At 63.0% G+C, this 27,140-nt stretch overlaps 1 protein-coding gene across 3 annotated transcripts in view; it reads right to left on the reverse strand.

Annotated features, from left to right (window-relative positions):
* Macrod1 (mono-ADP ribosylhydrolase 1) overlaps positions 1 to 27,140 on the reverse strand; it is a 132,125-nt gene that overhangs the window by 99,137 nt on the left and 5,848 nt on the right. For all 3 annotated transcript variants that reach the window (XM_048359383.1, XM_048359384.1, XM_048359385.1), the window contains exons 2-3: positions 25,790 to 25,891; positions 24,853 to 24,969 (exon numbers count right to left, since the gene is read on the reverse strand). In XM_048359383.1, the coding sequence (XP_048215340.1) occupies positions 24,853 to 24,969; positions 25,790 to 25,891 (219 nt within the window). The remainder of the gene's footprint in view (positions 1 to 24,852; positions 24,970 to 25,789; positions 25,892 to 27,140) is intronic.

Below are 27,140 nucleotides of genomic sequence, written 5' to 3' on the forward strand. Positions count from 1 at the left end.
TCCTTTGTTAAAATGCCAGTCTCCAAAAGGGTACGGAGCAGGGCCCGGGGCGGAGCCCAGGTTTTATTTCCTCCCCTCTGGAGCCGGCGTGGCCCTCATGCGTCAGTGGGGTGTGGCGAGCCATGAGATTAAAACGATGCTGAAATAGCGCGGGGGGGGGGGGGGGGGTGGCGGGCGGGCGCGGGTCACCATCTGTCGGGGGAGAGGCGTCATCAGAGAAGAGGCATGGGTCTCAGGGCAGGGGGACCAGAAGGGGTCTGGCCCCTGGCCGCGGCGTTTCCAAAAGGCCTCTGCCGCTCTGACCAAAGCGCAGGCGTGAAGACGAGGCCGGGCAGCCGTCCGTGCCCAGGCACCCCCCCCACCCCCCACCGCTTGCCATTTGACACGGTCAGGGCCCCTCGCCCAAGAGCTGGGTGGGGGAAAATGGGCCCAACAGCCGCTTCACAGAAAGCTTGAGCGAAGGGCAGACTGACGGCAGCCTAAAGGGACGTCCGGTCAAACAGGGACACCCCCCCCCGCCCTCAGTGTCCCCCAGCCCCAAGGGGTGTGGGCACAACTTGCATTTACAAGCTGGCCTTTTCTTCCCATTTCTGGCCTGATTATTCCCCCATGCACCGAGACCCAGAGGAGAGATATTCCCGAGCCTTAATTTCAGGTCTGGAAACATCACGTCATCACGCATACAGCCCCCCCCCCCCCCCCCCCGCAGCTCGGGACGGTGCCCCGACTGCCCACCGCCGGGGCTGGGACAAGAAGGGGCGGGAAGCGTGGCGCCACCCAGGGGGGGAGGGGGGACAGAGGCCCAGGGCTTGCTATTTCTGAAATCGAAGCCCCTTCCTCAAGGACCCCACTCTGGCCTTTCCAGTGTCTCGTGAAAGCTGGCCCCCAAGATGGGCGCCAGCGGCGCGCGTCTGTGATCCTAGCTCCCCGGGGGGCTGAGGTCTGAGGATCACAGCGGGCAGCTGGGGCGGGGAAGCTCGGGACATTTTTTTTTTTAAATCTCTAGTCAGTCACCAAAAAAAGCTGGAAGTGGGGCTGTGGCTCAAGTGGCAGAGCGCCGGCCTTGAGCAAAGGAAGCTTAGGGACAGCGGACAGACGCTGAATTCAAGCCCCATGACCAGCACAGGAAAGGAGGGAGGGAGGGAGGGAGGGAGGGAGGGAGGGAGGGAGGGAAGGAAGGAAGGAAGGAAGGAAGGAAGGAAGGAAGGAAGGAAGGGGAAAGGAGAGAGAATGAAAAAGAAATTTAGTCCCCAAGTCACCACCACTGTTGCCCAGACACCCCAGGCCCGGGAGCACCCCCCCAGCGGCCCAGGCCCGTGGACCAGCTCCTCCTCTGCCCTGAGCTCGGCCCCTCCTACCCAGGCCCTTCCTGACTCCACCACAGATATGGCCCCCAGGAAGCTGAGAGAGTGGGGGACAGTGGCCACTCTGCCCAGCCCCGGGCCCCCCCCCCCCCCCCAGAGCTCTTTACATCCATCCTTGTCGCTTAGTGTCTTGACAACGTCCTGGTGTCTGGGAAGACGGCATGTCTCCCCTGCCCCAAGCCAGAAAAACAGGCCGGGAGCCAGGTTCGCCACCACCACCACCACCACCACAGCCCCTCCTGGTCCAGGCTGGCCGCCCAACACGTGGTGGGTGGGGCAGGGTGCTGCCCTCCCCACCCCCACCCCTTCATGGGGCCGGCAGGCCCACAGCGCCCCCACAGAGCCCATTAAAGCTTCCACCATCGGCGTGGCCCGCACTTGCACAGCCACGTCGGCTGCCCGCCCGACCCTCGCGGCCTCTAACCAGCCGGAACCACCTCGCTGGCCTCGGGGACCACGAGGCTCTCGGCTGACATTCAAGGCAGGTTTAACGTTTAAAAGGAAAAAAAAAAAAAAAACCAACAAAAAAAAACAACCCCAGCCCACCACACTTCTATGGTTAAGTGGTTTACCCTTCGTGGTAATTAGATGTAGCGATTGGAATCTCTTTTCTATTACATGGCAATTTTCCTTTAAATTTCCTGTTTAAGAAAGAACAGAAGGAAAGGCAAAGCCGGGCGAGGAAGGGAGCGAAGGCAGCAGGGCCGCCTGTCATTTGCATTTTGCCAATGAGGCCTCTTGTTCGCTCAGCTCAGGCGTGGGGCCCAACGTATGGAATACTTAAGAGATTACTAAGAATAAAATCTATTAATTAGTCATACTCAATTCCACAGACATGATATGCATCAAAAGCTCTTTTCTCTTCCCTTTTCTGCATCCCCCCCCCCCCCACCTTCCCGAGGAAGCTTCCATCTTCCCGGAAGGCTGCTCTGCCGGGGGGGCCTCTCCGCGATGGTAGGGTGCCCTCCGCGATGGTAGGGTGCCCTCCGCGATGGTAGGGTGCCCTGCGGGGCCTCCCCCCTCAGGCAGGGAGGCAGGTGTGAGGGCTGCCCACGTCACCCGGAAGGTGGCAGCAGCCAGGAGCGGCTCCACTTCGCTTCTGGAACCCAAAGCCCGGGGGCCTCTTCTCCCACTCCCGGCCCAGCAAGGGGCGGCGGGAGAAGCCAGGGAGTGTGTGTCCCCCCTCTTTTATAAGGTGTGGGTGCACTGGGGTGGGATCTAGCTTCCACCCGGAAACCTGTGCACGACCGAAGGGGAATGGGGCCTCTCCTGCCCACTGATTATGGAAGATTCTAGTTGGCTCAGGGCCTGAGCAGTCTTCCTGGGCTACCAGCACCCAGCATGGCCTGGTGGCCCCTGGCCACAGGTGAGGAAGGGAGGTGCAAAAGTCAGAGCGCCCCCACCCCACCCCCACCCCGTGGGACACCTCCCCACCCCATGTGGCAGCTCAAGTTCCAAAGCCAGCCCCCTTCAGAAATCCGTTTCCTGCCGAAGGCTCCAGGGAGGAGGCCGGGGCTTCTGAGCCTCGCGAGCTTATGAAAAATACAACAAGGAAAATTGGCCGCGGCAGGCGGGGAGCGACGGGGCTGCGCGGGCGAGCGCGGGCGCTGGGGCGCGCTGGGGAGGGAGGTGCGCGGGAGCCGGGCCGGCCGGGGTCAGCGGCGGGCGGCCCGCGGGCCCGGTGGCTGGCGAGGCGGCCGGGCTGAGGCTGGACGGGCGGGAGCCAGGGCGCGTGCTGACAAGCAACTCACGGCCCTTCCAGAGCGCACAGAGCGGAGGCATTTTTTTTTTTTCCTTGAGGGATAAAAAGGCTCAAAAATGCAAATCATTACCATTTACCACCAAGCAAGTGGGCTAAATTGATTAGGAGAGCTGGAACTCCTCGGAGGGGAAGGGGAAGGGGAGGTGAGGGGGTTCGTGGTCTATGAACCTGTCCCGGGCCACCCTGCAGACGGCAGTTTGCCGGGCGTGGCTGGGGCAGGGGCAGGGGCAGGGGCAGGGCCGCCCGCTGCTCCTCTCTCTGGGCGGCCGGGGGCTCTGAGGGCTGTTGCAGGGCTAGAGCACTCGGGGGCCAGCATGCCAGGCTGCCCGGCCTCTGTGAAGATGGCCTCATCCGGTGTGGCGGCGGGGGGGGGGGGGGGGGGTGCTGGCCGGTGCCCTGGCTCAGAGAGGAATCTCCGTGCCGCGCGCTCTCTTGACCTGCCGTGCTGGAGTGTGTCCCCTGTGGTCACGGGGAAACTGAGGCAGGGAAGAGAACGCAACGCTGGCCCGGCGAGGGAGATGGGGGTGAGCGCCACATGGGGACCCGCACAGCCTCCCTGCCTAAGCAGAGGCCGGTGCCCCGCCAGGCGCGGGGGTCCAGGAGGGGAGGGGGGGAAGGGGGGCGGGGACCCTGCCAGGCCGGCAGCTCCGCGCCTCAGCGTGCGCCCCGGGGGCCTGGACCCTCGCGCCAGAGCCACCATCGCCCGCCGCTCACTCTGCGTTTTGAGGCGTCTTCTGATGCTTTTGCAATGTTCCAAGCGGTTGCCCGAAATATCCACGCCGGCTTCTTAAGAAAAACAAAAACGGCAAGATCCCCTTCGCTCTCCATCTCCACTCCCCACCTGCCTTCAACATTTTATACACCTTTCACTCCCCCCACCCCATTTGCAAAAGCCCCCTGTGGTCCCTGGGGTCCAGGCCGGGTCCTCCGAGGGCCACAGGGACAGAGGCGCTCCTCCACGGAAGATCACGCCCAGGTTGGAAGCCAGCCCTGGGCCCAGCCCACCCTTCCCGTCCCTCCCACCCCTCCTCAGCTTGTGCCGGAGGGAAGGAGGGAGGGTGGGGACCCTGGGGACCAGGCGTGTCTGGTGCTGCCCTCCCCTCCCCCCCTCCCCAGGGCCTTCGGAACCCAGGTCCTCCCTGTCCTCACCTCGGTGAGAAGCCCACACTCCTTTCCTGGGCCTTGCCCGTCCCGAGCACAGCAACGGGCGCTCCTCCTCTCCCTTGCTTCCCTCCCCGACATTTACCCACCTCCCTGAGCGGAAGGCCCAAAGGCTGCCCCCACCCCCACCCCCGGGGCCTTCCCGTCCCGCACCTGCCACCTCAGCAGCCGGGAGAGACATGAGCTCGTCTCCTCTGGGGACACCCCCCCCCCCCCCCCGCCCGACCCACGAGTCTGCGGCGTAAGATCTGACAACACCAGCACCTGGCTTCAGCCCCCACTGACTGTTTCCCTCCTCCAAATCTTGAATCAGGAGGGTCGTGGGGACCCAGGGATGGGGCAGAAGGCGGAGGATCCTGGCGACAGCCAGCCCTGTCTGTCACTCCATGGAGAGTCCCGCACCCCAGCTACCCGCCTAGAGGAGCTAATCAGGCTTTCTTCTCAAGATGGAAAAACAAGCGCAACGTGAACTGACCGTCAATACCACAGCAGGCCTGGGGCTGCCACTGCCATCTCCCTGGGGCCCGGATTCGGGGTGTCTCTCGCCTGTCCTTGCAGAAGATGTGCTGGCAGGGTTCCCGATCACCCTCCTGGGGCTAACCCTTGCCCAAAGGCCCGGGGCGCAAAGGGGGCCGGCCACACACACAGACCCTAAAAGAAGCCTTGGCTCTTCCCCTCCAGCCCAGCCCGGCCCCCCGGCCAGTGGCTTGAGCTCAGAAGCCATCAGGGCATCCAGAGTGGGAGACCGAGGACCCCAGTGTCCCCCTGGCTCCCAGGAGGCTGGGAATGTTGGGGAGCCAGCAGGGGGCCCAGCCTGCAGGCTTGCCATGGGAAGACACAGCAGGAAGAGATGGGGCTGAAGACTGGGTGTGTGTGTGTGTGCACAGAGTCAACTACAAAGTGCAAGTCAACTCCCAGGACCCCACCCCACATAGGACAGCTGCCTCAGTGATCCCCTCCCGAGGGACAGAGGTAGAACGACTGGTAAAGCGGGAGGGAGTGGCCAGGGAGGGGTCCGTGGCCAACCCCAGGTGAATGATGGACAGGGCCCTCTGCCATGGCATCAGGGCACGGGGCGGGGGGGGGAGGGGGCCCCCCCGGCCTGGGCTCTCCCAGGCCTGTGGCTGATCGACCTTATGCCCCAAGCCTTCCTCCCCTCCAGAATCGGCCCTGTGGGACCACCCGGCTGCACGCTCCTTGTCTTCTTTCTCTTTCTCTAAAGGGCAAAGCAATCTCCAGGGTCTGAGTGACGGGACCGCCCCCCCCACCTCCCACCCCACCCCCGCTGCCGCCGCCACCTGAGACCCGGTGGGCCGAGGGGGCCTGGCCACTCGCCACTGCCCACCTGCCTCGCGTCCAACGCTACCGCCAGTCGGGGGGGCTCAGCAACCCCCCCTCACACCACCACCACCACCACCACCACCACCACGACAACACAAACCAAAGTGCACTGCGAACCGCCCTTCGGCCTCCTTCTTGTAGGTGCCTTGAAACTTCAATGTTGAGATGAATGTGATGAACTATTTGGTCCTATTTTCTGTTTGTCTGTTTTCATATAAAATGTCCGAGTCCACCTGCCTCGTCCTTTCTTGAAATAAATAGAAAGATTTAACTTTTTACAGTCATCTCGGCTGCCGACTCAGCTTGGTTCAGTGGCCCGGAGTACCAGGGACCAGGTGTCTGGGGAGTCTTGGCTGGGGGGCCCACGGGCCCAGGGTACAGAGGGAAGTGGGGGTTCTGCGGGGCGGCGTGGGGCCGGCAGCCCACGCCGGCAGCCGGGGAGGGAGGGACGCGAGCCACCGTCGCCCAGCGGCTGGAGCCGCCACCGAGAGGGTCCCCGCCTAGGATTCATTAGTACCAGCTGCGGATTATCCCCTAAGAGGCCCCAGCAAGCATGTGGGCACCCAGATAAGAGCGGAGCGGTTGGGGCGTTTGGGAACACAAGCTCCCCCGACCCCCACCCCCCTGAGCGAGCCCCCTCCCTCCAGCCCCCCCACCCCCAGCCCTGGATTTGTTCCTCAGATGTCCCCAGCCCCCCCCCCCCCCCCCGCACACCCACTGTGCTCTTATCTGTGTATCTCACAGGAGGGGGTGTGAACAAGAGCAATTTCTGCTAAATGTAACCCAAAGTAAGAATTTCCTGCCTCTGCCATAGCTCCGACTTCCTGTCTGGAGTGGAGCTGAGCTTTCTCCTTGGGTTTCAAGGATGCCGTTCTCTCTTCGTGTCCCTGGCTGCTGGGTGGCCTCGGGCACTCTGGGCCCACAGGCACCCCTCCCCACCCCAACCCCGCCATCCTTCACCTCCCAGACCTCACCCCCCCCCCATCCTGCTGGGGCAGAGCACGTTCTAAAGACCCAGGACCAGCCGGCCACCGGCAGCTCACGCTGTCATCCGAGCTACTCAGGAGGCGGAGATCTGAGGACTGCAGTTCAAAGCCAGCCTGGGCAGGAAAGTCCCTGAGACGCTCATCTCCAACTAAGCACAGGAAAAGCCAGACGTGGAGCTGTGGCTCAAGGTGGCGGAGTGCTAAACTTTAACAAAAGACCCTCAAGACCAGCGCAAAACAAAATACTAAAGGGCGCCAGCAGCATCCCGGTTGTCCACCAGGGACAGGACTGGGTCTGCCGAGGGATCTTTCTAGAACATGGACAGGCAACCAGTCAGGTGCCAGGTCCCCGGGACCTACTGTGGGCCAGGGCTGGGGTGTGGCGGTCCTCCTGCCTCATGGCGGGTGAGGTGGGGTGTCCTGGCTGGGATTGAGGGGTGGGGGGGGCTGGGCTAGTGCAGAGGATGTACCCACAGCACTTAGGGAGCAGCATCCCCGCCAGGCCCCAGCCCCACGGACTGGGAGTGCCTGGGCAGGCCCTGCCCTCACTCAGGCTCCAGTCCTCAGGCCTTCTCCACAAAAGCCCTGGAAGGTTCCACGTGCCGCACCATTCCTGGAAACCGCCCAGACTGGCCTGTGGCTGGGGTTCGGGCAGGTGCAGGATGAGACCCTCCATGGCCGCCTGAAACCCGCCCCCCCCCCCCCGCCAGACTCCTGCTTTGTGCATCTGATGTCGTCAACTCTGCCAGACTCAGGCCTTGGAAAGTCTCAGTCCAAACAGGAGGAGGGGGAGTGGGGGCGGCCCTCACCCCTGCACGGCCGCTCTCCTGTACCCGGCCCTCGGCCTTTCCCAGTTACCACTGGGATTCTGGGAACTTCCCTTCTCCTGCCCCCACTTCCTGGGGGTGGGGGGGTGTCTCTGGTCTCATAAGCACCCAAGTTCTGTGGCCCATCCACAGTGCCTCGCTTAGGAAGGTCCTGGCCAGATGTGAGGCCACCCTGTGAACCCCAGAATTCTGACTCAGTGGGCCTGGGTGGTGCGGGCTTGTCCAGTTCCAGAAGAAAGCGTGCCCCAATGCTGAGCTGCCCGTCACCCCGCTAACCTCGGGTGCTGACACGGCCCTGCCCTGCCGGCACGCCCGCCCGCCTCGGAAGGACCCTCGCGTCCTGCGGCAAAGTAAATAGGTTCTCGCGGCGCTAACTGACAGCGCGAATGAAAGCCCGCTCCCCCCGCCGGGATTTACAGGGGAAGTGAAATCTTATTTGCACCGCTGCCAAGCCGGGACGCGATGAAATTATGCCTGGAGAGGAGGCCCGGGCGGCTCCTTGCAGAAGCAGCCGCATCGGAGATGGGCTTATTAAAAGCCACAGTGGCCACATTTCAACCTGTTTCAGGTGTTAAGTAATTTACTGCCACCCAGAATTCGGTGGCAGGTTTTTATCATTTTGATTTCCGCGATGCCGGGGAACGCATCTCGAGATCTCTGCGCAGGGAAGTGTGGGTCTAAACGCTCCCTCTGGGCACTGCAGGGGGGGGGGGGGTGGAGGGTCCGTGGGCTACCTCATACTTCAGCCCCCTCCCCTAGGCCTGGCCGAGGCTCAGAGGGACAGTAAGGTCGGGCTGTGGGACCCCTACCCCATCCACCTTTGGGGGCCCTGGTGATCCCCTGCGAAGACCCATGGGAAATGGTCTGAGGTCAGTCAGCCTAGGCCTCAGTTCTGATCACAGGATGGAGTCCTTACTGAGCCCCTGCTATCTACCAGGCTCTGCTCAGATGGGGGACACCAGAGCGGAGGGGAGGCCTCAGAGCCACACTCTCCTAACAAGTACTGAATAGGTACATATTCCTGGGTGGCTAATGAAAATCTGGCTGGGGACGTAGCTCGGTGGGAAGCACGCCTGTCCTAGCATGTGCAAGGCTCTGGGTTCTATCTCCAGCATGAGAGAGATGGAGGTTGTGATCTCCAGTGGCTAGCAAGCGCTTGACCGGCCTGGGAGCCCCGGGGGGGGGGGGGGGAGAGGCGGTGAGGCAGAGCCCAACGTCCCTGGGCATCCCAGCACTGGCTCTGGGCCCCGGGCCATCTCTGCACCAGAGCCAGGAGGTGCAAGGACCACTCGGACTCCCCTGCTCCGCGGAACACCTCGAAGCTTAGGAGACCTGGCGACGGAGCTCCCAACCAGGGAGCGTGTGGTCTGGGCCCTAGGTCAGAGCAGCCTGGGGCCCTGGCTCGGCAGGCCCAGGCCGGGACTGTTTGATCTCTGTGGGTACGGGGGTGGGTGGGGGGAGGGCACTGAGCCTGTTATGAAGGCTCTAGGGGTTTATCCGACACCCTCTTTCTCCACCTGTTCTCAGAAACTCCAAGAAGACCAAGGGGAATCTTCAAAGTTCAGGCTGAGCCAAGAGCAGAAATTCTTTAATTAGCTTTCTCTTGGATGGGGTCCCTGGCAAATGGATTAGTCATGGTGGGGGCAGGAGGGAGGGACCCGAGTCCTCTTTAAAGCAGAGATTACAAGCCCAGGGTGAGGGCCCCTGAGGGGGCTGTCTCCAGAGACAGGCTTCCTCTGAGCAGCCCTCCCCACTCAGGGGCTGTGGGGGGGGGGTGGGGAGGGCTGGCAGATGGAACTGCCACCAGGAACATGCTGGGGTGTTCTCTATTGAACCCACAGTCTTCAGGAAGCTGGCACGGAGAGACATTTGGCACAGGCCGGGCTGCGCGCCTGGGTCTCCTAATGAAGGTGCGTCCTCGCCACGTGACCGTCTGGATCCGTGACTTCATCATGGGGGGCACTTCCTGAGGGGGTGTCCATCTGTGAGGGGTGAGGCGTCGGGGCCCGAGGGTGCGGGCGCCAGACATCTGTCACCCTCAAGGCGGGTGGCACCGTGGGACCGGTTACGCCCGTTGCCAAGTCGGCAAACTGAGGCCCAGACAGGAGCGTCCCCGAGGCCGTGGGGACGGGGTGGCCCGGGCCCGGGGCTGCGCCCGGCGCTGTGACACCCGCGAGGGGCCCCCGATGAGGACGACGTCTGGGGGACTCCAATGCGAGGGGTGGCGTCGAGGCTGCCCCCCGCCGATGCCCCAGGAGTAGCCGTCCACGGTGTACTGTCCCGTGGACAGGCGGACAGGCGGGGACGGGGATCATCCTGACCCCCCCCCCCCGGACTGGGGGTTGACTGGAGCGTGACGCCTGCCCTCCCCCTCGGCCCTCCGTCCGCGGGGGCTCCGCTGGGGGGCGCAGTGGGCGCCGCGGGTGAGGTGCTGCCGAGGAGGACGGGCTGGCAGGGGAGGCACCGGGCCCGGCGGGAGCGGGCGTGGGGGCCCGTGCACGGCCTCCCTTCTTGGCACGGATGCCGAGGCCGAGGCCGGGAACCCCAGGGCAGGCTGGCTCCGGCCCCGAGTGACGGGGTGGCCCTCCGCCGTGGGGGGCTGGGGCGGGGAACGGCCGTGCCGAAGCCCCGTGCCTGGGGAAGCGGAGGACACCAGCCGGGCGGGCCGTGGCCCCTGCCGCACGCGCGGAGGAGCTCTTTGTTCTCTGATATGAAGCGCGCGCATGTGTGTGTGTGTGTGTGTGTGTGTGTGTGTGTGTGTGTGCATGTCCAGTCCTGGGACTTGAACTCAGGGGCTGGGCACTGGCCCCAAACTTCTTTGCTCAGGGCCGGCACTCTACCACTTGAGCCACGCCTCCACTTGTAGCTTTTGGCTAGTTCCCTGGACCTGAGAGTCGAGTCTCACAGACCTTCCTGCCCGGGCTGGCTTCAGAGCGCGCGCCTCAGATCGCAGCCTCCTGAGCCGCCAGGACTCCAGGTGAGCGAGCGTCCCCCCGCGCCCGGCTAAAGCGAGCGTTTCTGAGCACCTCCGACTTGCTCGGTGAGGAGGCGCCTGGAGAACGGTGACCCCCCCGAGATGGCACCCGAGCATCCAGACACACCCCCCCCCCAAGGCCTGCCTGGTGGGGAAAGCGCCGCCCCTTATTTCCATCAGCCTCTTCTTGATTACAGGCGAAATCTGCCTCTTCACTTGCTCACAGGCTGTTTTCTTCCTCCGGGGAATTGCCTGGCCACGTCTCCCACCCATTTTTCTTATTGATTTGTAGATGCTCTTCACGTATTCAGAAAGGAGCAGAGAAGCAACTTCTCCTGGGATGGGGAGGGGGCGGGGGTCCTGGGTCCTGGGAACAGGGCGGGGGTGTGGAGGGGGGGAAGAGGGAGTTTCTGGATGCGCTGACAGATTCCTGTCCCCCTCCTGGCCTAGGGGAAGCAGACAACTCTACCTGAAGATGGAGCACTTTACCAGGCTCACCACCAGTCTCGGCAGCCCCAAAGGCTGCACTGCTGGTGGATGGGGGGGGGGTGCCCCTCCCATGGCATCCTAGAGGTGTGGTGGGCAGTCACAAAGAATAGAAAAGCTAGCCTAGCACTGGAGGCCCATGGCTGTAACCTTAGCCACTCGGGATCTGAGATCCTCAGATCTCAGCCGGCCCGGGCAGGAAAGGCCAGTTAATCGACAAAAAGAAAAAGAAAAAACCAGCTGTGGCTCAAGTGGCCCGAATACTAACCTTGAGTGGAAAACACTAAGGGACAGCCCCAATTCTAGCACACACATGCAAAAATAAAAGCAAGAATAGAAAGCCTTTCAGGCTCCCAGTCAGGTAGAGCCATCAGGGAAAAAAAGGTCCCCAAGCCTCAAGCCAACACTAGCAAAAAACCTCTCCTCCCAATCCCAGCTCACACCTGCCCTGCCCTGCCCTGCCTCTAGCTACGCGACCCTCTTCCTGGGGACAGCCATACCTGCACTCCACCTCTTGCCTGGAGCCGCCAGATCTTTCAGGACCAGAACAACGCCTGCCATTTAGGTCCCCCCAGCACTGCCCGTATTTCAACAGACAAACAACACAGGCCATAAAACCCATTTCTGAAGTCTATAAAGGCAATAACATTTAGCGAGAAAGGAAAAACAAAGCCCCTCCTCCCCCCGAGGATCAACAGGGAGCCCCTCGCCCGTGGCCCCTTCGGCAGCGGCGGGGGAGGGGGGGAGGGGGCTCTCTGGATGCCCGCAGACATCGGGAGCCAGATGGTAAATGGCCACACGGAACCCGCCGGGGGCCAGCAGCAGCTACGGTGCCTGCAAACAGCCTGCTCACCCTCGTTCCGAGCTGCTTGCTGGCGCGGCACCCCAGCCCCCCCCCCCACAACCCCCGGCCGAGCTCCCTGCAGGTCCTGGGGCCATCTCCATCTCTGGGGCCAAGGCCACCTGGGTCACGCCCAGAGCTGAGCAGCCCCGGGAGGGCTGGGGGGGGCGGGGGAGGCGGCCGCCGGTGAGGGCAGGACGAGGCCTCCGAGGCGCTCGCCGTGGCTTTGCCGTGGCCAAGAAGGGCCACTTAGCCAGTGCTCCTAGGTCCTCACGTGCCCACCCTCCACCCACCTGGCCATGCCCTATTCTGTGCCCTCCCCCCAGCCAGAGGGAAGAGGAGAGGGGGCCCTGCCTGGAGGTGGGGTGCACCCACCCCCCACCCCCAACTGTCCCTTCCAGACAAGGTCAGGAATCACCAGGGACTGAAAATGCCCCTTGGGGACTACCTGCTGTACAGCCGACAGGAAGCCTGGGGGGGTGGGGGGGGAACCTCAGGTCACGGGCGCCCCCTCTCCCCGCCCTCGGCCGCCCCAGAAGTCACTCATTTTCTCCTGAGATTAAAACCGCGTGACATGGCATTAGCCACGGCCTCCAGCTTGACTGCCGAGGTGACGCGGCCCCCACGCACGCAGGGGCCGGGCGGGGCCTCCGTGGCAGAGGGCCCGCCCGAGGGGTTGGGCCCCCCCCCCCCCCCCCCCCCCCCCCCGCTGCATGGGCTACAGTGGGGACGGGGAGGCAAGCGGGAATGGATGCCGCCGCCCGCCGCCGCCGGTAGGGTTCCTAAGGCGAGACCAATCTCCAGTCCGCTCCTCTCAGCAGGAACAAGCCTTGCCTTCAAATCCGCGGTGACACATTTTTAAACTCCGACATGGAGGAGGGAAGGATTCTGCCGGCCCCCTGAGGGCACTCTTATTAGTCACAGGCTCTCGTGAGAGAAATCGGGGAAGCGAGACTCGGTGGGCCTGGGGGAGACAGAGGCCCGGGGGCCAGGCGCGTGGAGGAGGGCACGGAACGCAGTGGTAACAAGGAGGGCAGAGGGGCTCCCGGCTCCGGGGCAAAGCCACGAGTGGGGGGCACAATTCAAGAGTGGGATGTGAAGGCCTTGGGAGCAAGGGATGAACCACCCGCGGGAGAAATAACAGTTAGGGTTCCGTTCCCTGCACCACACACACACACACACACACACACACACACACGCACGCACGCACGCACACATGCACGCACACACGCACACACACACAAAGCAGTTGGTAGGAAGACTAGAGAGCAGAAAGGAAAGAAGGCATTACACCAAAATTAAAATTGGCTCTTCAAAATGGAGAATGATAAATCTAAAATCCTGTTTTCCTTTTGTTGTTGTTGTTTTGGTCTTTGGGTTTGTACTGGGACTGGGACTTGAACTCAGGGTCCGGGCATGCCACCTGAGCTGCCTTTGCTCAAGGCACGTGGAGCCCCAGCTCCACCTCCGGTCTTCTGGCGGTTAACTGGAGGTAAGAGCGAGGCTGGGACTCTCCGGCCCAGGCTGGCTTCAAAGCCCCATCCCCAGATCTCAGCCTCCTGAGTGGCTAGGGTTACAGACAGGAGCCGCAGGGGCCACCTCCCTCTCCTCTCTGTGACAGCTGCTAAGAAGCTCCGCGTTCCCTCTCATATTCCGGGGCCACGGAACCGCCCCTAGCTCTCGGGTGTCCCCTGGGTAGGAACCGTAACGATGGCTGCTGGACAGACCCAATGCCGGCGGCGGCGGCCGGGTCTGTGGCTAGCAGAGGGCCTGACCAGGAACGAGAGAGAGGCTGGCGGATCAGCAAGCGTGCGCCTCGTCCATCCAGGCCCCAGGCCCCAGGAATGGCCAGCAGCTCGGCCGCGTTCCCAAGAGAGGCCTGGGGTGGGGCCCTCTCTCCGGCAGGGCTTTCTCCGCTTGTTTTTTTTTTTTTTGGGGGGGGGTGGTGTTTTGTCCAGGTGGTCCTAGAGTTCCAACTCACTCGCTCCAGGTGCTTGCTCAGCTGCTGCTCTACCAGTTGCAGCGTGCCCATGGGCCAGGCTTTTTATTCGTTAACTGGAAATGGAAGGCTTATAGTTTGATTTCCCCGCCCCCCCCCCCCGGGCTGGTCTTGAACCACGATCCTCCAGGACTCAGCCTCCTGAGTAGTCCTGAATGACTGATTCTTTTGTGGGTGTTTGTTTTGTTGGGTTTTTTTTTTTGGGGGGGGGGAGTGTTGTTGTTTGTTTTTTGTGGTCCAGGAGCTAAGATCCAGGGACTCACACTTGCTAGGCAGGTATACTCTACCTCGGAGCTGTTTTCATGGTACCTGGTTTTACTGTAGTTATTTTTCAGTGGGAATCAGTAGCTTAAACAGTTTTTGAAGAATCAATTCCATTTTGCAACGCCACGTTTCGCTCACGGCAGTCCCCTCCTGCCGAATTCCTAGCCCCCTCCGCCCCCCCGCGGGCCCTCCCTGCTGCGCCCCGAGCCGCCCTCTCTCTGGAGTGCAGACAAGGAAAGCCGAGGCTGGGGGACGGTGCCTCCCGGCTTCTGAGAGGACAGGGAAGATGGGAGCCCTATCTTATCCAACCCTGAGGTGCCCTCTCTCCAGAGCCTAGGCCAGGGCCCTGCTTGGCACCCTGGGGTTCCCGCCTCCTCGTGAGGATCAGAACAGGGCTGAGTAGAGGCCAAGGCCAGGGCGTGGCCCTCAGAGTGCCCTCTAGGAGAGGAGCCCCCTCCCTCCCGGGGGGCTGGCCCTCTGGGAGCCCTCCGGCCCCCTCCCTCCCGGGGGGCTGGGGGAAGCTGGCCCTCTGGCTTGCAGGCAAGGATTGAGCTCCTTTGACAATAGACGCTGAAACTCCCGTGGCCAATGTCAATCCTGGCCATTTGCTCGGTAGATTTCCACGTTCCTGTTTCTCCTCAGTACGGTAGCTCTTGCTTTTCAAAAGGGATGTGGCGTTTGATGGTGTTTAAGCCGTACGTGAAATACAGCCAGGCGGCAATAATAAAGCAGACGCGGGCCCTGCTGGCAGAGGACGCTGACAGCCGGCGCCGCGCTCCCACGTACCAGCCCAGCTCCATTTTGATGGCTGTAACCACGTCTGGAGGGGGAGGAGGCAGCCTGGGAGCAGAAGGCGGGGCGGGGGGGGGGGGATGCCGGTGATCACCACTTGTTGCTGCTGGGAGTGGGGGCGCCAAGGTCAGCCGGGCCTCCAGCCCTGGCTCTCGGCCTCGCTGCCTGCCTCCCCTCCCCCCTCCCCAGCTCCCCCTGCTCACACCCCTACACGGCATAAACAGCAGGGTCTGCCCCTGCCTCCGGGCCCGGCCACCTCTCGGGGAGCCACCAGCTCTTTTGGGTGCCCATTCTTTCATGGAGACCCACGGTGCAGGCAGCCTAGGACGCCGCCATGAGACCCCCACCCCCACCCCAGCCAGGACAGTCAGGGGGCCCAGCCTTGCTCTTTGAGGGGTCCTGGTATAGTGGGCTTCACCAGTAACCCCAGTCCCCATGCACAGGACTCCAGTGTGGCGGGACTTCCTTCTTGGCTCAGAATCCTGAGGCCCACATGGGGAAACTGAGGCCAGGAGAAGGGCCAGCCCAAGTTCAGTGCGTCGTGTAAGCAGTCACGGCCCAGGCCACCAGAGCTATATCACAGGCTGGCCTGGGCCCACCCCCAGGGACCCCAGCCCAGCCCAGCCGTGTCCCCCACAGCCCCCCGGGAGCCACGCTTGGCTTAGTGACACGAGACAAGGGAGGAGGGGCTACAGAAATGCCACCTGCCGCAGATGCCACCGAGTACCAGGATGCATGAAGACAGGCGATTTGCAAAATAAACCGAGCAGCTGGGTGGCTCAGGCCTTGGGCCCGGCCACGCAGGAGGCAGAGATCTGAGGGCTGCGGTTCTTAAAGCCAACCGGGACAGGAAAGTCAGTGAGACTCTTCTCTCCAATGAACTGCCACAAAAGCTGGAAACAGAGCTGTGGCTCAAGTGGCAGAGTGCTAGCCTTGAGCAAATGAGCCCAGGGACAGTGCTCGGCACTGAGTTCAAGCCCCAGGACCAGCACCAAAAACAAACCAACAAACCAATAAAGCAGTGCCAAAGGGGACATTCTGAAATGCCAGCTAGGGGACAGAGGGCCTCCCCATCCCCCAAGCCCTCATGGCCAGGAAAGCCCCTAGCCACCCCCACACCCAGCCCACAGCCTCCTTGGGGGATAAAGAGGTCATGACCCCCACCGCCCCACGGAGCTGAGCAGAGCAGTCATGGCTACCTGGACCCCACTGCCTGAGTCTAAGCTGCCCCCACACACAGCAAGGGCCGCGGGAACAAGCTGAGTTTCCCAAGGGGCTACTCTGAACCCCACATGGCGCTGGGCATTTTATACACGTGGTCAGACTCAGCCCCGGGGGAGGGGGGTGGCATGGCGAAGCCTGGGGCACAGCCACCCCCTCTTCCAGACCAGGCCACGAAGGATCGGAGCAGCAGCTGGGATCCGCGCTCGGTCTCTGACCCACCAGGGACGGCCTGCAGGAGGGGGAGGGGGAGCCGGGGAGCGGCCAGGGTCTCCTAAATCTGAGCTCTGTGAAGTGGGGGGATGCTGGCCCCTGGGGAGGGGAGGGGGTCACAGCTGCCACCCACCTTTTGTCTCCCAGGGACACGCAGCGGCACCTGGTGAGCAAGCCCAAGGCCGCAGCTCCAGCCCTTCCATGCTTGGCCAATTTAATAGCCCCCATCAATTCCCAAACACACACGTTCCCGCAAGCTCCGGCCTCCACGGCCCAGCGCTCCGGACAGCGGGACACGGCAGGTGCGCTGGCCCGGCGGGGCGGCCTCAAGGACAGAGTGTGCTCCGGCCCCCGGCCCCAGCCGGGCACCCGCCCTCTTCCTAACCCGGTCCTTCCCGAATGGGAGGAAGAGGCTGAGAACCAACGGCTCAGAGCCAGGAGCGCCTGGGGCTCAGGCTCTGCCTCGCCGCTGCTTTCCCGCTGCGCGGGCCCTGAGCAAGTCACCATCCCTCTCGGAGCTGCGGGTGTGCTCCTGATAGCCTTGTCCCCCCCCTCACCCCAGATTATCCCAAGACTGGGAACCCCAGGAGCCACATCATCACCTATAAAACCAACTGGTCCCTTCCAGCCCAGAGAGCTGGGGAGAGGGCCCAGGCTGGGGCAGAAAGAGGGGGTTCCCGCAGCAGGTCCTCAGTTTATAGGGACCTCCTGACACCCAACCAGCTCTCCAACTTTGTGCATTCGTTCATCAATCACCGACTGAAACCCAGGACAGAGCTCAAGAGCCCAGAGTCCGCCCCTCCCTCCCCTGGCGCCCAAATCCCCGTGGAAGGGACAGAAAGGCTCTGGCCAAGACCTTGGGGAGGAAGGACCTTTCAGGGCCACCCCAGTCCCGCCCACCGGCCCCGCACAGCTCAGCTCGCTGGACCGGGCCCCGAAGGCCCGGAGGGAGCCTCAATAATTCAGCAGGGATTCATCATTTATGAATTTATGTAACCACGCTCGACCTTGTGGAAGGGAGCCACGCGGCTGCTGCCGGAGCGGGGATAGCAGGGCCTGGCTGTGGCTGGCGGCGTGGGGGGCTGGGGGAGGCCGGAGGTGGGGGGCTGGGGGAAGCCGGAGCGCCCCCCCCCCCACCTCACGGAAGGACGGAGCCAGTGGGGGCAGCCGGACGCGGTCCTGGTCCTGTCCTCCCCCCACGCCAACACCAGGGTTTCGCTCCTGGCCCAGGCTGCTGGGGGGCATTAGAGATAAGACGTTACGTTCGGGGGAGGGGGGGCTGCAGGTGCTCACCCCAAAATTCCGTGGGCCCCATGAAGCCAGGCTTGACCTCTCTGTCCCAGGAGTTCATTTACTGGCTGGTGCTCGACCCCTGAGCCGCGCCTCCCGCCCCTCATCCTCATTCTTGGCTCCCAAGCAACAAGGGCAGAAACCCCAGTCCGAGAACCAACTTTCTCTCCTGGAGAAAGAGAACGAAGAGTAAGTGTTCCCGCCGCACCGCAGCGCAGCGCAGGGACTAATGGATTCTCTGCGGGCGCGGGAGTGTGGCAGACCTCCCACCCCACCTCCATCACCGTGCGGTGTGGCCTCGGGAGAGTTCCTTCATGTCTCTGAGCTTGTCCACGGTCAGTAGTATCAATTGCATGAGCACGGGGCATAAACGCAGCCTACACCCTCCGTCCTGGGCACTCTCCTCCTTACCATCTTGTGCCCCCCGCCCCCCAAGTCTACCCAGCAAACCAAGTAACACTTACATAGCAGGCCTGCCTTCCCCTCCCCTCACAACTCAGCACCCAGCCACCACGCAGTCCAGACCCCTCAGAGCCCCCCATCACCCCGCCACACAGTCCAGACCCCTCAGAGCCCCCCATCACCCCGCCACGCAGTTCAGAGCCCCCCATCACCCCGCCACGCAGTTCAGACCCCTCAGAGCCCCCCATCACCCCGCCACGCAGTCCAGAGCCCTCAGAGCCCCCCATCACCCCGCCACACAGTCCAGACCCCTCAGAGCCCCCCATCACCTCGCCACGCAGTCCAGACCCCTCAGAGCCCCCCATCACCGTGCCACGCAGTCCAGAGCCCTCAGAGCCCCCCATCACCCCGCCACACAGTTCAGAGCCCCCCATCACCCCACCACACAGTTCAGAGCCCCCCATCACCCTGCCACACAGTTCAGAGCCCTCAGAGCCCCCCATCACCCCACCACACAGTTCAGAGCCCCCCATCACCCCGCCACGCAGTTCAGAGCCCTCAGAGCCCCCCATCACCCCGCCACGCAGTCCAGACCCCTCAGAGCCCCCCATCACCCCGCCACGCAGTCCAGACCCCTCAGAGCCCCCCATCACCCCGCCACGCAGTCCAGACCCCTCAGAGCCCCCCATCACCCCGCCACGCAGTCCAGACCCCTCAGAGCCCCCCATCACCCCTGCCACGCAGTCCAGAGCCCTCAGAGCCCCCCATCACCCTGCCACGCAGTCCAGAGCCCTCAGAGCCCCCCATCACCCCGCCACGCAGTCCAGACCCCTCAGAGCCCCCCATCACCCCACCACACAGTTCAGAGCCCCCATCACCCCGCCACACAGTTCAGAGCCCCCCATCACCCCACCACACAGTCCAGAGCCCCCCATCACCCCGCCACACAGTTTAGAGCCCTCAGAGCCCCCCATCACCCCACCACACAGTTCAGAGCCCCCCATCACCCCGCCATGCAGTTCAGAGCCCTCAGAGCCCCCCATCACCCCGCCACGCAGTCCAGACCCCTCAGAGCCCCCCATCACCCCACACACAGTTCAGAGCCCCCCATCACCCCGCCACGCAGTTCAGAGCCCCCATCACCCCACCACACAGTTCAGAGCCCCCCATCATCCCGCCACACAGTTCAGAGCCCCCATCATCCCGCCACGCAGTTCAGAGCCCTCAGAGCCCCCCATCACCCCACCACACAGTTCAGAGCCCCCCATCATCCCGCCACACAGTTCAGAGCCCCCATCATCCCGCCACGCAGTTCAGAGCCCCCCATCACCCCGCCATGCAGTCCAGACCCCTCAGAGTCCCCCATCACTCCGCCACACAGTTCAGACTCCTCAGAGCCCCCCATCACCCCGCCACGCAGTCCAGAGCCCTCAGAGCCCCCCATCACCCCGCCACACAGTTCAGACCCCTCAGAGCCCCCCCATCACCCTGCCATGCAGTCCAGAACCCTCAGAGCCCCCCCCATCACCCCGCCACACAGTTCAGACTCCTTAGAGCCCCCCATCACCCCGCCACGCAGTTCAGAGCCCTCAGAGCCCCCATCACCCCGCCACGCAGTTCAGAGCCCTCAGAGCCCCCATCACCCTGCTACGCAGTTCAGAGCCCCCCATCACCCCGCCACGCAGTTCAGAGCCCCCCATCACCCCGCCACACAGTTCAGAGCCCCCCATCACCCCGCCACTTACCCCTCCTGGCCAGCACTTTCCCTGTCTCCCCCTGAAACGGCCTTGCCCACTTCCAACTCAGCCCCCATTACAACGTGATGGTGCCCCTCTTCCAGGAAGCCTCCCACCCCATTGGGCGGGACAGCCCCCCATCCTTCATCCCCCTCGCTTTTCTTCTCATTCCACGTCTCCCCCCCCCCCATGTATGGGGTTGCATGTTCATGTGCTTTGCAGCGGGCCGAGTCCCCCCTCCTGGTGCCCAGAAGACCTTCTTCCACCTGGACTTGCTGGATGAATGGAAGGCCACGAGTTCTAATTCAGCTCTGCCACCTGCCCAGGTGGGGCACGTCATCGTTCCACACGTGTGCCTTGCTCGGTGTGAGCACTATCCTCTGTGGGCTGAGTGAGGTCAGTGGGCAGTGCTTTGTGCCCCTGAGGAGGAGGAGGAGGAGGAGGAGGAGGAGCAGCGCAAGTGGCGCTGGGCCCTGGTACTGCACCAGGTCCTGCCCCGGGGCAGGGAGCAGCACAGGCGGCCCCTGGGCCCGGGTACTGCAGGCCAGGTCCTGCCCCGCAGCAGGGTCTGCCCAGAGGCCTCACGGCGCCGCCCTGCACCGCGAAGTGCTGCTGCTGTTGGAGGCCGAAAGCCTCAGCAAACACACTTAAATCTGAAGTGACAGATAAAGCGATTTACGACGACAGTTTAGCGTCAGATCACTTCCCACCAGGCAGTCCGCGTCCCTGCGGCCCCCAGCGTGCTAGTCCATCAAGACGGTCTCTAAATCACCGGGTCCAGCCGCAGGGGAGGGGAGGGGCGGGCGCTGGGGGGGGGGGGGCGGCCGGGCAGCCTGGCTCCTCACCACGCCGTGCCAGGCTGGAAGACAGGAAGCAAGGGTTTATGAGGGCTGAGAAGAGGGACGGGGATAAGAGGCTGGCAGATTCTCACAAATCAAAGCCCCGAGACTTAAGGAAACAGAGCGCCACTCATGCCTTATTTTAAATAAATAAGCGGCTTAAAAGTCTCCCTGTGCGACCAGCTTGTCGCGGTGAAACATAGCTTTCCACCTGTTCTTCACGGCCCAGCCTGCGCGCCCAGGCCCCTCAAAGGCCTGCCCGGCCCCCCCTCGCCGGCCTGCCACCTCCTTGCAGAATTAATTGGTCCCTGTGGCGTCGCACGTACTTTATTCAGACCTTTCTTCCTCCCGGCGCTTTGGCACATTATAGTCTACTTAGTTGCTCCTGACGTTCCAGTATTAATTTACTAGGAGACCTCTCCCTCTCCCTCTCTCCCTCTCCCTCTCCCTCTCTCTCTCTCTCTCTCTCTCTCTCTCTCTCTCTCTCTCTCTCTCCCCCCTCCCCCAGGCCGGCCACTAGATAGTGTCAATCTGGGAACTCCCCGAGGTACCAGCGGAACCCTGGCCATCGCGAGCCTGCTTTGAAGGGAGAGGCTCCTGCCTGGTGAGTATTGCATTCCGCTCTGCTCTGTCTCCTTCTACCTCCAAGGCCCGGCCAATGGGGAGCCTTGATTTTTTTGGAGCTGGTCCCGGGGCTTGAACTCAGGGCCTGGTGGCTGTCCCTGAGTGTCTGTGCTCAAGTCTAGCACTCTACCACTTGAACCACAGCTCTACTCCTGTCTATTTGGTAATTTATTGGAGATAAGAGTCTCATGGACTTTCCTGCTCAGGCTGGCTTCGAATCATGATCCTCAGACCTCAGCCTCCTGAGTAACTAGGATGACAGGCGTAGGCCACTGGCACTGCGCAAGAATGGGGATCTTTGTGTCAGGAATGCGGTGCCCAGGCCCAGGCGTGTGAAGCCGGATCTCAAGGCACGAAGGTGGCCCCAGCACCTACAATAGAAGAGAACACTCTGGAAGCCACAGACCACCCCCCCCCCCCCGCCCGGGTTGAGACCTCCAGGCCCATCTCTCCCCAGATAGAGCCGTAGGGGATCACAGGCCAAGCTAGAGAAGCTGGCACCGCCCTCTAGCAATCTCTCGCTCCACAACGGGGCCTCAGGGCCTCCCTGACTTATCTCCACAGCGTGGCAGGCCAAGTTAATTAAGATGGATGCCTCGTGCCCCCTGTGGGCAGGAGCCGTGGCCGGCACAGATGGCAGGGGCCGGTGACTCTCCCGGGTGCTGCCCGGCACGCGGCCTTGGCCACCGGCCAGTGGGGACAGAGCTGGGGAGGGCTCAGCGGGTTGGTCGCGTCTCCGTGACCTCCAGCCCTGCTGCTTACCTACCAAGCTCCCTGCTCTGTTCTCTTCCCCAGCACCCCACACCGGCCGCACGCCACGCATGCGCCTCCCCCGGCACGCGCAATCACACCCCCCACGCCCCAGGCAAGCAGAGGCCAAGCCCAGCCCGGGACTTCAAATGCCACGTGACCAGGGAGAGAGCCCCAGCCAAGCGCCAGCAGCTCACGCCTGTCATCCCTGCCGCTCGGGATCTGAGGGGGCTGAGATCTGAGGGCCGTAGTTCAAAGCCAGCCTGGCAGGAAAGTCCATGAGGCGCTTATCTCCAATGAACCACCAAAGAGCTGCAAGTGGAGATGTGGTTCAAGTGGTAGAGCACCGGCCTTGAATAAAAAAGCTACGGGAACGGCATCCAGGCTCTGAGTTCAAGTTCCAGAACCAACACACACACACACACACACACACACACACACACACACACACGCACACACACATTCTGAGGAAGAATGAGGTGGGAGGCCAGGGATGTGCCCTGCCCCCAGCTTCTCAGGCTGGGGGGCCCAGACCTCCCTCTCCATCCCAGCCCCCCGCCCAACTCCCCAGCTCTGCTTTCCCGTGTCCTCACAGTCCCGGAGTGAGGCCCAGGTGGTGATGCCACTCCTCACTTGGCAGAAGGGACCAAAAGGGACCCCTCCCCCCAACACACACACACACACACACACACACACACACACACACACACACACGAAATCCAGAGGCTCGGGCTGGACCTCGAGCCTCCAGCCCCTCCCCAGCCCCCCACTGGTCTCCATGGACCACCACATCCCCATGGGGCCAATGCTACCCCTGGCTTCAAAAAATAAAAATTTAAAAATCCTCACCCCGAGATAATTGCTCTCTCCTCTCGCCTATTGTGGTGGCTCCATGGTCGGAGCTGAGAAGCAATTATTCATGGCTAATGATTATAATCAAGTCAAATAGAATTTAATGGACACGTATTCTCTTCCTGCTTGAAACTTTACATATGAATTAAGCACATATGGGTTTCACGAGGCACAGACGCAGATTTATGCAGCCTCAAAAAGCCCCGTGTCGCCAAGACTTTTATTCCACTAATAAACAGGCTGATTTACAGCTCCGTGGGAACCTTGATCTCTGCTGCCCCCTCGTGGACGGCGGGGCTGGGGTGGAGTCGGGGCCAGGAGAACCCCTGGGGACCTGGAGGGGCCTTACAGAGGACCCCAAGGTCTGACCAGGGGGACAGAGGCTCCGGATGGCAATCTGTACCCAAGTCCTGCATCGGCAACTTCCAGGCAGGTGCTGAAGCCCTTTCTAGAAACGTGGGTCTGGTGAGGCAAGCAGCAGGGGGCAGCTAGGGAGTGCCGCGCTCACGGCTCCCGTCACGGTAGCGTGGGACAGGGTGGTGGGCGCTGAGCTGACCCGACGGAATGGCTCCCCGGTGGCCCCGTTGTGCAGAGGAGGAAAAGAATGCCAAGCAGGTGCAGGGAGAGGCGGAGCCCCAGCTCCACCAGCACCGCCTCCAGTCTGGTCAGTCACGGGGCGCGTCAGAAGAGCCAGGGGCTGGGCCTGAACCTCCGCAGCCTGGGCATGCTCGGTCCCGGCGCCCCGCACCGAGCCCCAGGCCAGAGCGCGGGGGAGACACTCCCTCTTCCCTCAGGCCGCTTGGCGGGAGCAGCTCGGCGGGGTGCCTCCATCACCCAGGCACGACAGCCTCGTGGGCTCCGGGACGGCGCCTCCGTCAGCCTAGCCCCCCACGGCCACCGCCGAGGCGGCTGCCAGCCCAGCTGTGGCTGCCTCGGCTCCACGTCTCCCCAGACGGACGCGCGGACTGCGCCGCCGCCACCCACTCGTGCCCGTGGCCCGAGGGAGGCGCGCCCGAACAGCAGCGGAGAGCCACGGACGCCCCGAGCGCCCCGAGTGTGAACGCCTGTGCGTGGCTCCCCGCCCGCACACCTGCGGCGGGTGGGGTGGGGGGTGAGGACGCGGCTCACGCCGTCCAGACACCGGTGGGGAGCCGCGCGGCGCCGGGACCGCCACACGGGCGGGCGAGCAGTCGCCTCCGCCTGGGAACTTGAGGAGAAAGGGGGGACGGCAACCGCGACCGCACAACTGCGAAGGGGGGGGGGGGGCCGGCGCGTGGAGGCCCGGGCCCTCTAGCCAAGACGGGGAGGGACGCAGCCACTACAAGCCCACGGGGAGCCAGGAGACTCCAGAAACTTCTCGGGTGCCCACCAGGCTTTCCCTGGGAGCTGGAGCCCAAACCAAGAAAGTCCATCCTGATGCCCAGGACAAGCAGGAGAGATGCCTGCTCCAATCCAGCCCGAGGCGCCCTGGACACCCCACCGCTGAGCCCCCCCAGAGTCCTTCCGCAGAGCCCGGCCGTTGGGTGGGTGGAGGAGCAGCAGCTTCCCTCCTCCCTCTCCTCTCGGTCCTCCCTCCCCCACCCCAGAGCAGCCACTCCGACTTCTCATCACAATAAACTGCCAAGCCAGCAAGAGGCGGCTGAATGCCCGCAGGAAGCTGAGCAGCTCCCGTTTCCAGGGGCTGGAGAGGTGCCAAGGGGCGGCGGGGGGGCGCGCCAGGCCCCCTCCCTTCTCTCCACAAGCTCCCGCACCTGCCCAGCTCTGCGGTGGGCAGGGCAGGTGGAAGGCCGCCGGAGGAAAGTGGCCACAGCTCTCCCAGGCCGGGCCGGGCACGGGGCTCCGGCCTCCGCCCGGCTGGCAGGGCGGCCCGGCCCCGATCCGGCTGGGCCTCCCCCCTCGGTCGCCGCTAATGGGTCTGTGAGCTGCGAGGTGGAGCGCGGCCCCGACACAGCAGGTCAGGCATCCGAGGGATGCGGAGTCTAAGTGGCCGCCACGCTGGGTACCGCGGCGCCAGCGGGCCGTGCTCGGCCCGCGCCCCAGAGCCTCTCTGGAACCAGGTGGCGCCCACCCCCCCACCCCCCCACCCGGCACGGCTGACCCCAGCAGAGGCGAGCGAGCAGCCACTCACCAGCGTTGACAATGGCGTCCACCTCCAGCTTGGTGATGTCACCTCGGAACAGGGAGATCTTCTCGTTCAGCTGCTTGTCCTTCTTGTACTGGGGCTCCTCCACCTTTCCCGCCACCCCTGGAACAGGGAGGGGTGGAGTGGGGGGTCACAAACAGAGCCGCCCCTGCCAAAGGACCCAGCCGGAAACCCCAAGCCAGGCCTGGCCCTACGGCAAAGCGGCTGGGGGTGGTGACAGCCCGCACCGGTCAGCGCCTGCGGGGTGCCCACGCAAGGTACCCCGGGACCTGCCTTACCATGCCGGGGCAGGGACAAAAGTGACGCCATCGCCCAGTGTGGAAAGTGGCTCACACCTGCAATCCCAGCTAGTTGGGAGGCTGAGATCTAAGGATGGAGGTTCAAAGCCAGCCTAGGCAGGAATGTCCATGAGTCTCCAATTAATCAGAAAAAAAATAAAAAAAGGCTAAGGGACAGCACCTAGGTCCTGATTCCAAGTCCCATTACCAGCAAAAAGTGAGGCTGGGGTAGGGAGGGACGGTAACCAAGTGATCACCAGCCGGCTTACATGGCCTAGGGCTGGCTTCCCGAGAGAGAGAGAGTCCTGGGGATAAAAACTGAACTGGCCTCAGGTGGTGTTAATAATCCAATGAGGTGGGCTGGGGATATAGCCTAGTGGCAAGAGTGCCTGCCTCGGATACACGAGGCCCTAGGTTCGATTCCCCAGCACCACATATACAGAAAACGGCCAGAAGCGGTGCTGTGGCTCAAGTGGCAGAGTGCTAGCCTTGAGCGGGAAGAAGCCAGGGACAGTGCTCAGGCCCTGAGTCCAAGGCCCAGGACTGGCCAAAAAAACAAAAAAAAAATCCAATGAGGTGACAGCAGGGAGCCAGCCCTGGGGCAGTGGCCCCCCGGAGTCCTCTCCTCCGCCACGTGGGCTCACCTTTCGCCATCTCCTTCCACGTGGGGATCTTCTTCAGCCGGACGAAGTCTTTGCAGAAGTAATGCTCCTCCCTCTGCTTATCGCTCAGGCCCTTCAGAAAGGCTGGGGGGGAGGGCAGGAAGGAGAGTCAGGACGGCTGGGGAGGGAGGGGGCCCCAGGGCGGCTCACACCTAGGGGCAGCCCCCCTCCTCCTGAGGACTCCAGCCCTCCCATCTGCACTCTCCCCTGCGGACACGAGTGGAGGCACACGGGGGGACAGGGACAGCACTGCCCCCCCCCAGCACCTCACGCTGCCCTCTTTGTTCAGAAGACACTGGGGGGGCTGGGGATATAGCCTAGTGGCAAAAGTGCCTGCCTCGGATACACGAGGCCCTAGGTTCAATTCCCCAGCACCACATATACAGAAAACGGCCAGAAGTGGCGCTGTGGCTCAAGTGGCAGAGTGCTAGCCTTGAGCGGGAAGAAGCCAGGGACAGTGCTCAGGCCCTGAGTCCAAGGCCCAGGATTGGCCAAAAAAAAAAAAAAAACAAAAAAAAAAAAAAACAAAAAAAAAAAAAAAAAAGAAGACACTGGGGCCCCGGGAAGCTGGGGACCCACTCGTGCGCTGCAGACGGTGTCCAAACGCAAAGCACCGGGAGGGAGCTCACATCCACAGCGGGAAACTGAGATAGAAGCCTCGCTGCTCGAAGCCAGCCTGAGCAGTCCCTGAGACGCTTACCTCCAAACAACCAGCAAGCCAGAAGTGGAGCTGTGGCTCTCAGGGTGGAGCACCAGCCCTGAGTGAAAAAGCCAAGTGAGAGCCTAGAGCCCGGAGGTCAAGCCCCAGAACACACGCTCACGCGTGCACGCACACGGAGCTCAGCCCAGACACTCTGGCTGTTGACACCTCTCTCTGAGCCCCCGGTTTCTCCATTTGCAAGAGGAGGATTGAGACACACCACGGAGTAATCTCACACTCACACAGGTGAAGCCAGGCAGGCGGAGAGCATCTGTTAAGAGCTGGTGACCAGGTCATTGCTTGTCACCGCATGACGTCTGTCCCAAACACCTAACGGGTTGGGCTGAGGGGGACAGTGTAGTTCAACAGGTAGAACACCCGCCCAGCAGGTGTAAGGACTACAAACCGCAGCACCCAAACCCAACAAACCAAGCAGATCCTGAGCCCATGGTCAACATGGGCCGAGGGCTCCCCAGGGACGGCTACCCAGCTGGGGTCTCGGCTGCCGCCCCACGTTAGGATGAGAAGGCGGGGTTAGAGAGGTCACCCCAGGTCCCACAGCCAGTGAGCACTGTGGGAAATCAGATCCCACCACTTCCCAAACTGAGTTCCAAGCTGGTGGTTGCAGGGGCA

Source organism: Perognathus longimembris, chromosome 13 (assembly GCF_023159225.1).
Source record: "Perognathus longimembris pacificus isolate PPM17 chromosome 13, ASM2315922v1, whole genome shotgun sequence".
Taxonomy (NCBI): Eukaryota; Metazoa; Chordata; class Mammalia; order Rodentia; family Heteromyidae; genus Perognathus; species Perognathus longimembris.